The sequence below is a fragment of the Pseudomyrmex gracilis genome, unplaced genomic scaffold (assembly GCF_002006095.1).
Source record: "Pseudomyrmex gracilis isolate BER0280 unplaced genomic scaffold, ASM200609v1 scaffold_126, whole genome shotgun sequence".
Lineage (NCBI taxonomy): Eukaryota > Metazoa > Arthropoda > Insecta > Hymenoptera > Formicidae > Pseudomyrmex > Pseudomyrmex gracilis.
Genome location: NW_018020710.1, coordinates 421,407 through 430,915, shown reverse-complemented (window position 1 = coordinate 430,915; position 9,509 = coordinate 421,407). Strand labels below are relative to the sequence as shown.

The window sequence follows — 9,509 nt, the reverse complement described above, 5'->3', positions numbered from 1 at the left end:
TAAAAAAAAAAAAAAAAAAAACGAGAAATAATTCAACAGATAACTCGATTACTTAGAGAAATAAAAACGATTTTATCTGTCTCATGTACAGTAGTATACAATTATCCAAACGGTTATGTTTAGTGTCTCGAGAGATTTGTAGGAAATTAATAAATGCGTACGTAATCTCTTCTTAAGTGATTTAAATGGACAAAATACTACGATTGTTTGGAATGTCTTTGCGCCAGTTGTAGCACGCGTTTACACTAGAAATGTGTAATTTATGTGCAATCTCTCAATGAATGATATATATTGTCAATTATAATATTATTCGCTCAATCGAAGATCTTTTCCAAAATGCGAGAGAATAATGTGATGTGATTCTCATTCAATTTTTCACAACCCAAAACAAGTGTCTTGAAAACTCTTACTTATAGTAGCTTCCCATCGCTCGCAGAAATGCATACGCGTCTACACAATAGGAATACGTTATTTCATAATATTTATACTAATTTATACAATAAATTGCGCAACGAGAAGTCAAACGTTGTGACAATATATATGAATTGTTACGCGCATTGTACGTTTTCAGTGGGTGTATGAAATAATACGTGCCGAGAGAAACATGTACGACGTAAATCACTGTTCAACAATTATAATTTTTATTTTTAATTTTTTTTTCTGAAGCACCGTTCTCAATTACACGACAACTCTACATCGTGCACGCAATTAACTCCGTTATTACGGTATCGTTTACAGTCACGCACAGGATTTTCAGATTTTAAAATCTTTAGACAGTAATAAGATCACGATACGCAGCGATTTGTATGTAAACGCAAATCACTCTTTCCGATCATTAGCTATATAATCGAGAAACGATAAATTTTTTACATTTAAATGATATCAACAGACAAATTAACACTAAAACCTCGTTTGTGCCGTAAAGTAAGTAATAAAAAATATTTATCTGCGAGTTTAATTGCAGAGTATTGGAATAAAATTTTGTGTTGAAAATTTTTTTATGATAAAAAACTGATTAACGTAGTAAATACATATGTATCGCGCCGATTACTCACATGTACTTGGATACTGATCGAGAAAAAAGAGTTTCAAGAGAGCATTAATTACCAAAACACACAAGATTGCAACAATTTGTCTCACGTTATTTCCAAAAATGACATTGAAAATAATTATCTTGTTAAAAGTCGCGTCTACGACCATCGTCTGTGTGTATGTGTGTGTGTGGTGTGCGCGCGCGCGCGCGCGTATGTATATGTGTGTACGTGATTCGTAATTATCAGATAATATTACTGTTATAAGATGAAATAATTAAAGCTACTATAAGTAAAGCTAAAACATAGTAATGAAATGCACTACTTTTATAAGTGATTTAACGATAGCAAATTTTACAAATACAGCTATATTTACGATACAATATAATAATGAAATTTTTAATGTAATATGACGAGAAAGGTTAATCTTCGACCATTACACTATGTTACACTTGAACGCCGTTTTTATGTTTCTAATATATATTTATATTACAAGTAGCTGTTTGAAAGAGAGATAGATAAAGTAAAAGACATTATAAGTTTGACATATTTTATGATACAAATCTCGGACTTGTTATATAAACTGCCCAATTGATAAAAGTTAACAATAATAAAAAAAAAAGAAATAAATTAAACTTGTACTACACAAATGTCTCTATAATAGACGTCATTATTGTAATTGTATAAATTTGTATACTATATACGCATGATCAAAACACACTTTCAGATAATGTCGTTTTCCAAGTTATTAAGTCGAATGTGTTCGAAACAAGTCAATAATCACACCAAATATTCATGTCAAATAATTGTAACAATAATAGGAACAAAATAATGCGTTATCTTGTCGGCTATAATGAAGGTAGTTATGAAAAAAGAAAAAAAAAAAACAATATTCTTAAAGAATAATGTTGATTTGCTATCGCAGCCGTCTTTCTATATTATTATTATTATTATTGTTAGGCAAATTTGTAAGTTTGCATATTATTGTTTTTTGAAACAAGAGCAATATAAAAACATGCTCAAGTTTTAAGATTTATTGTTTACGTACTGTTTGGAGATACATATTATATGGGACTTATGTAAATAGAGGGTTGTTAGATTTCTCCAACTTATTGTTAGATAGTCTTCCAGATGATTTTTGTTCACGAAGAGTTGCAGTTTCTGGGATTACGATTGATCGCGCTTAAAAATAATATCTCGCGATCACAAAACCCGAATAGCAAAAAACGTAATATATATATACATATATTTACATATAATTACTGACTGCATTTTTGTATTATATATATTGTGTAATTTGTTACGTAGAATAAACATGGTTACTGCAACATTAAAAAAAAAAACACTTGTGATTTTTATTCATTTTTCAATTGTTTCGTTTTGCTCATCTCAGCGTAAAATGAATGACGTTAGTTCTTGTAAGTTTTAGAATCGCCGATGCCATTCATATATTTCTATATTATATATATATATAATTTATAACATACATATATACAACTTATATGTAAAACGATGCGTAATATAATGGTTTTTTTCGTGCCTCACATTAAGTTTTGGGCTAGATCGCATTCAAACTTTTCCGAAAAAAGTCAATTAACGATATTTTGATTGCTTTGTTTAACTTTAAAACAATCTAAAACATACACAAATATTTTTGACCTGTACCTGTTAAGAAACATAAAGAATTCGAAAGCCTAGAGAGACGAAAAGTAGGTACTTTGTGCATATATGTGTACTAATACTGTAAACTCTCTGACATAAATACCACACTGCTGTCTGACAGCAGCATAACAGAAATCATACCTCTCATCAGAAGTGCCTCTGCCCATTCAGAAGTTTTCTTTCTTTGTGAACAAAAAATGGAGGCATTCGACCTATAAAGTTTCGACGAAAGTCGGTTAGGTCAGTACTAACATTCAATGTAATTGTTTGTTTTTAAGCTCTTTTTTCGAATTGCGTTCTACTTGCAATTGGAACAAATGTTGCCTCGGGACTCGCACCTGTTCTTTTTACCATTTTTTTTTTTATTGTTTCGTAATTCTCCAGGTTAAGGAATCATCTCTTCAACAGATGTTAATTAATTTATTTAATTTAAAACAATATAATGAATGTATATATATACATATATATACATAATATTGTACGTGTTTGTTGCAACGCGCGATACGGTAATTACTTTCACGCTCACTTACATAAATCAGAAATCTCTGATTTATTTACTACAAATTTGTTTTTTTTTTAACCGGATGAATCACAAATAGAAGATTACTGCCGCGTGTGAGCGACAGACATCATGTTCCGCTTTTTTAGTTTTGCATAAGCTTTTTTGTAACAATTTCTTCTAAGTGTTACATAAGTGAGCACAAAAATAATTACCGTATCTCGCGTGTTGCAACAAATACGTACAATATTACATATAAAGCGACAGACATCATGTTCCGTTTTTTTTTTTGCACTTTATGGTCTTGTTAGTAAAACAAAGATCACAAATTTGTGAAATCAACATTGATTATATTGGTTGTATAACACAATGGTTGTATTATTAGACTGTTTTTGTTTTATACGCCTTTCGATAAAAATCACTGAACAAATAAATAAATATGATTACGTGTGTTACAAAAAAGTATGTCAAAACCTTCGGCATTCGGCAGTCTATGACTAGAGTGAATAAGAGATAGCACAACATTATTCCGAACTGGATCTGAAATAACACAACTGGTATCAATAAACTTGCTTAATTAGCACGCACACAGTTTTGCAAAATTTTTTTAACTGAATATTTTTGATAGATTTATAAAGCAAGAATTGACACGTTTAAAATAATTAAATTAATCGATCAATTTCGAATAACAATTACCAGTTGAATCCAGGTCATGTATTTCTTCCACCACAAATATTTTCTGTATTTGGAGCCGAGCGCCGCAATCAAATAATAACTGTACATAACAATGTGAACTATGGAATTCAACAATCCGACTACAACACCTTGTTCGCCAGGCAGCAATTTCAAGTAACACCACGAGAAGACGGCCGTTATAGTATGATGATAAACGTGAAGAAACGTCACCTGATTCTGTTTCTTTCTCAAAACAAAAAATACCTGTAAAAATTGAACAAAATGCATAAAAAAAACAAATAAAAACAAAAAGCAACATCTGTTTAGTTTATGTGTAATTTTATACTTTATAAAAAGCAATAATTTTTTCTTGTGACACATCCGAAAAAAAAAGTTTAAAGAATATGTAATTGTCCACTTAAGTGATTTGTCATTAATAATAATAGGTATTCGGATTAGTATGGGTAATTGACAAATGCTTTTCCGATCATCGAGTTAGCAAATCGCTTTGTTCATATTTCAAAATAGGAACACGGTTACGATAGCTTTTGTAGGTTAAATTACAAAACAATGAACAATCAAATGATAACGGAAACTATAAATGATAACGGAATTTTCATTGCGTAAATGATTATTTGCATAATTTAAGTTTTGTAACGCTTGAATTAGGTAATAGAAATGTTTCTAAATACACAGTTAAAAATACTTTAATTATTTAGTATTTTATTTGCTTACCGTGTCCAAAAGTTCGATTATTTTTGCGAAAAAATACCACCACGCGCCTCGTGACAGCTGTTAAAAAAAATATAATTAGTACGATATTATTTGGTACTGTTTAAATAAATAAATAATTAGTTAAATAAATAATTTGAACGTCTGGTGTTTAATTATAACAAGGATAAAAAAAAATAAACTTATACACTTCATGTTGCAAAGTCAGAGCGCGCGAAATCTTCGAGCGTCTTATCGGCGGATTCGAATCTTCTGTCGTCTCTCTCGGCTTTTATGCCTTTTACTTCGACTCTGTTTTTTCGTTTCGATCTTATCGGTTGAGTCGTACATCGGTAATCGACAAATATCGTAAAGAACAGAAAATATTTGTCACCTTTACAGTCGCGCAAATGTACAAACTTATTGTGAAAGATTCTACGTTAAATTCAAAGATACGATAAAAATACGATAAGCATTATATAATACGTTCTACATTACATTATATAATATGTTCTCTGCGATAATATGAAATATAATTTTGTTTCTACAATCGGCCATTCTGATTAATCATCGGCCTCCGATGCGCTAGATTTATTATTTTCGATATCAGAATTGTCGCTATAAATCATCGTCGCCTAAAAATTTAGAACAGAATTTTCTACCTTGGAGCGGCTTGCGTTCGCTTAATTGCTACACCGAAAAAATTGTATTCTTGTTTTGAGGATATCCCACTTACTTTAAGTATATTTTACACTAAAATAGGCGCCAAGAAGAGTTTCTTATTTTAAGAGGAAAATCCTCTAAATAGTAATATTGATAAGAATATATACTGATAAGAATATAAAAAGCCTCTATGGAAAAACATATATATCTCACTATCAAAAAAGACTATATTCTTTAATTAAGAATATATTCTTAATTTCAGAAGAATATCATCTGAAATCTTTAAGAAGATTTTTTAAGTATAAAATCTTCTACTTACGAGAATATAATTTTTTCGGTGTATATATATATATATGTATATACACGTACACCGAAAAAATTGTATTCTTGTTTTGAGGATATCCCATTTACTTTGAGTATATTTTATACTAAAATAGGCGCCAAGAAGAGTTTCTTATTTTAAGAGGAAAATCCTCTAAATAGTAATATTGATAAGAATATATACTGATTAGAATATAAAAAGCCTCTATAGAAAAACATATATATATCTCATTATCGAAAAAGACTATATTCTTAAATAAAGAATATATTCTTAATTTCAGAAGAATATTATCTGAAATCTTTAAGAAGATTTTTTAAGTATAAAATCTTCTACTTACGAGAATATAATTTTTTCGGTGTACCCAAAATCTCCTTATTTATTGTATACACTTTAGCTCTTTGCGTTTGCGATCGCTTTTCTTGTAAATCGCATATTATATGTCTTCCTCGCAATCAGCCTTCGAAATTCAAGGTTGTGACGCAAACGCACGGATTATCCCAGTCAATTTATTTCGAACGGAACTAAAAGCCATTACTTCTCGCTGGAGTCGCGTTTAAAAATTGCTGTAATCGGTCGACGTGTCTGAACCACTGTTCGGGATGTGGCGTTATTTACTGAATAGTAGAAAATTATAATTCGGTTTATTATCTCAATCAAAGACCATTGTCTCGCGTTGGTACGCCAACGGTCGTCAATGTTCGATTTTTTTGCTGTCACAATACGTTTTAAAATCGCCTGACGTTTTTCGCAAATTTTTTGCGGATTTCTGACATCACCTGCTTGCGCCTCGTTTAATCGCGCAATCACTTCGGCCGGTGATCGTCGGATCGCGTCGGATACAACCGTACAAATTTGCTGAAACTCTACACCAAAAAAATTGTATTCTTGTTTTGAGAATATCCCACTTGCTTTAAGTATATTTTATACTAAAATAGACGCCAAGAAGAGTTTCTTATTTTAAGAGGAAAATCCTCTAAATAGTAATATTGATAAGAATATATACTGATTAGAATATAAAAAGCCTCTATAGAAAAACATATATATCGAAAAAGACTATATTCTTAAATTAAGAATATATTCTTAAAAATAAAAAATATATTCTTAATTGCAGAAGAATATCATCTAAAATCTTGAAGAAGATTTTTTAAGTATAAAATCTTCTACTTACGAGAATATAATTTTTTCGGTGCGGGTGAAACGGTTTTGATCGTCGGCGTTTCTTTGAAGTAATATCTCTCCGCGAGCCCTAATTTAGACGCGTCAGTGCAGGAGCTCGGTATCAGCCTCGTGTCGATACAACTTTAACACAGGATTCGACGACCAAGTATCCACTTCAACTATCGTTAAATGCGCATTTCTGTTCTTCGTTAAAACGAAAGATAGCATCCTTCTTCGATAAATTCGTCAATGGTCGTGCTACAAGCAAATATTTCGGTATGAACTTTCTAAAGTAACTTGCGAGAGACCAACAAAACTCTGCACGTCCATGATACGGGCGGGTTTTGGAAAAGTTCGCGACCGCGCGGCGGTTTTTCTCTCCTACGGCCTAACTGTGCTGTTCTTTTCTTATTATATGGCCCGGATATTCAATTTTTGTTTCCAAAAAACCGGCATTTCTTCCAGTTTACATTCAGGCCATATTCGCTCGCTGTCAATAGTACTTCGCGCAAATGATCGATTGAGCCTGGCCCGAGTCGAAATTTAGCGTCTACATTGAACCTCAATTCCTCTTTTTTTTTTATGTAGGAGTAAGAGAGAAAGTAGATCCTACTTTGACGCTGCTATACGTCCGAAATTTCCTTTTTTTCTGCTAAAGTTTTAAAGTAGGGTTCAATTCTTAGATCAGACTGCGCATTGCAGGCTCTGATAGGCTCAAAGTAGAAGTAAGAAAAGAAGTAGATGCTACTTTGACGCTGCTGTACGTCCGAAATTTCCTTTTTTCAAAAATTGTGGTTCAATATAGACGCTAAATTTCGACTCGGGTCTTCTTGGCGCCTAGTTTAGTATAAAATATACTTAAAGTAAGTGGGATATCTCTCCTCAAAACAAGAATACAATTTTTTCGGTGTACCTTTCTTTAATTCCTCGCGGGCAATACCGGTCTACAATTTCTCTGACGCTAGATTTATCAGACCGTTTGCTGCGCATGTTGTATTTATCGCGCGATAATTATCATCCTGAGATTTCGGTTTCTCTGTGGTCTCAATATTAAATATCTCAGGAATCTCAGGAATCTCTCTCCCGAGTCCCGCACGCGGTTTTTCACTAGAGATCCTTTCTTTTCGGATATTTCATTCTATCTTGTTCCAGGAAATCTGTTCCAACGACAGCAGCGCGTGTTGTATCACGTTTTACTCGTCACCACGAATATTGAGACGATATTCAATATCAATTTCGATCTCCACGTCGATTTTACCCAACGTTTTGTAAAACCTTCCAAGCCTAGACCGCGAGAGAAACACAAATTTCCTGCTGATTTCATTTCCACGAAATTCCACAACCGTCGATGTTCATCCTCGCGCAGCGATGAATCGCTACTCGCGTTAATTAACCTTTTCGCTCCGGAGATTTTTCCTTTAAAATTGACCTCGCATTTTAGCTGAAAAAGTTAATAATAACCTGCTACCCCCCCCCTTCAAAGTTAATTTTGAAGGTCAAAGAAGTAACCAGGATTTTTTTCAATTTGTTTCCTATATTTAGTGCATTAAATTGACCTTATAAACATCTATTACGTTCGCTTTTCTTGCTGGTCCATATATGGACCAGTCCCGGAGCGAAAAGGGGTTAAGGCTATCATCTTTTTTTTTTTTATTTATCCGCCTTGAATTTTTATATCTTTACAATATTCACTGCTGCGACTCGACCTCGAGATGTCGCTTACTTTCCTTACCGCGTTTTTGTTTTTTTTCAAGGCACTTCGCCCCAATAATGTCCGAACTCTCTCCGCAACTGAAACATTTCGCGCCTCTCGACTTCGAAGAACGTTCTATTGTTGGGTGTCCCTGTACGCCACAATTATGGCAACGCATAATTGCGTTTATCCGCGTTTATTGCTTTCGCTGCCCTCTCGCATCCTGATCACGTTGCTGAGCAGATTTCTCGCGGGCGCACGAGGTCACCCTCTCGAACAGCCTCCAACAGCGACAACCTTCTGAGATCGAATTCTGAGGTTGGATTCGCGCCTGGTCTCTTAAGGTAGGTAGCTCAAAGTAAACGCTCAATCATATATTTGATCATGTCTGCTTCTCCAATTTTGCTCCCCCGGTTTCCCAATATCACTTTCTGATTGTAGATATTCACACAGAATGTTTCATCTCTCCGCCACATGCGTTGCATCAACAAACTGTCTTCTCGCCTGAATCCCGCTGGGTTCGCTCAGAAGTTCATCCGCTGGCAAATTCGAATAATTGGGATCCGAATGGGATCCCACTCCTGTGCTCTTCCCTTGAGGCGCGCGCCCATCATCAAGTCTGGTTGAATCATCGGTCAGCTCATGGGCACTTCTGAGCGATTTAACTCGTTTCTCCCAGGCTTCGTAAGGATTGCTGCTGCCGATCGAAATGACTCAAAGATTCAGCAACGATGTCCGGACTCGGCCGTCCAATAGATGCGTGCGACATGATGACGCGGGCTCACCGCTCCAAAATCACGCGTCCATTTGCTCTCGCATTCTGCGTCACTCTCATTAGATCTACTTCTCGACGAGAGAGCTAATTGTAACTCTCGCTCTAACGAATCCTTTTCTCGTCGCCTCCATTTCTCGCCGAGGAAGAGTTGATTCGTCATCCGCCTTCCGAAAATTCACGCTCGCACCGCTCTCATCTTGTCGCTCGTTTCTAGGGATGAGCATATGATATCGATACATCGACAATATGGATATAATTCTTTTGATATTTGATATTTTAGTATCGATATTCTGTTATTGATAATATCAAAAAGATATCGA

At 34.0% G+C, this 9,509-nt stretch overlaps 1 protein-coding gene across 1 annotated transcript in view; it reads right to left on the bottom strand.

The window, feature by feature from the left end:
- Positions 1-2,012: 2,012 nt before the first annotated feature.
- Positions 2,013-9,509, bottom strand: part of LOC109856621 (elongation of very long chain fatty acids protein AAEL008004-like) — an 11,395-nt gene continuing 3,898 nt past the window's right edge. The window contains exons 5-7 of the mRNA XM_020432091.1: positions 4,603-4,659; positions 3,889-4,131; positions 2,013-3,732 (exon numbers count right to left, since the gene is read on the bottom strand). Coding sequence (XP_020287680.1) covers positions 3,574-3,732; positions 3,889-4,131; positions 4,603-4,659 — 459 coding nt within the window. The 3' untranslated portion in view covers positions 2,013-3,573. The remainder of the gene's footprint in view (positions 3,733-3,888; positions 4,132-4,602; positions 4,660-9,509) is intronic.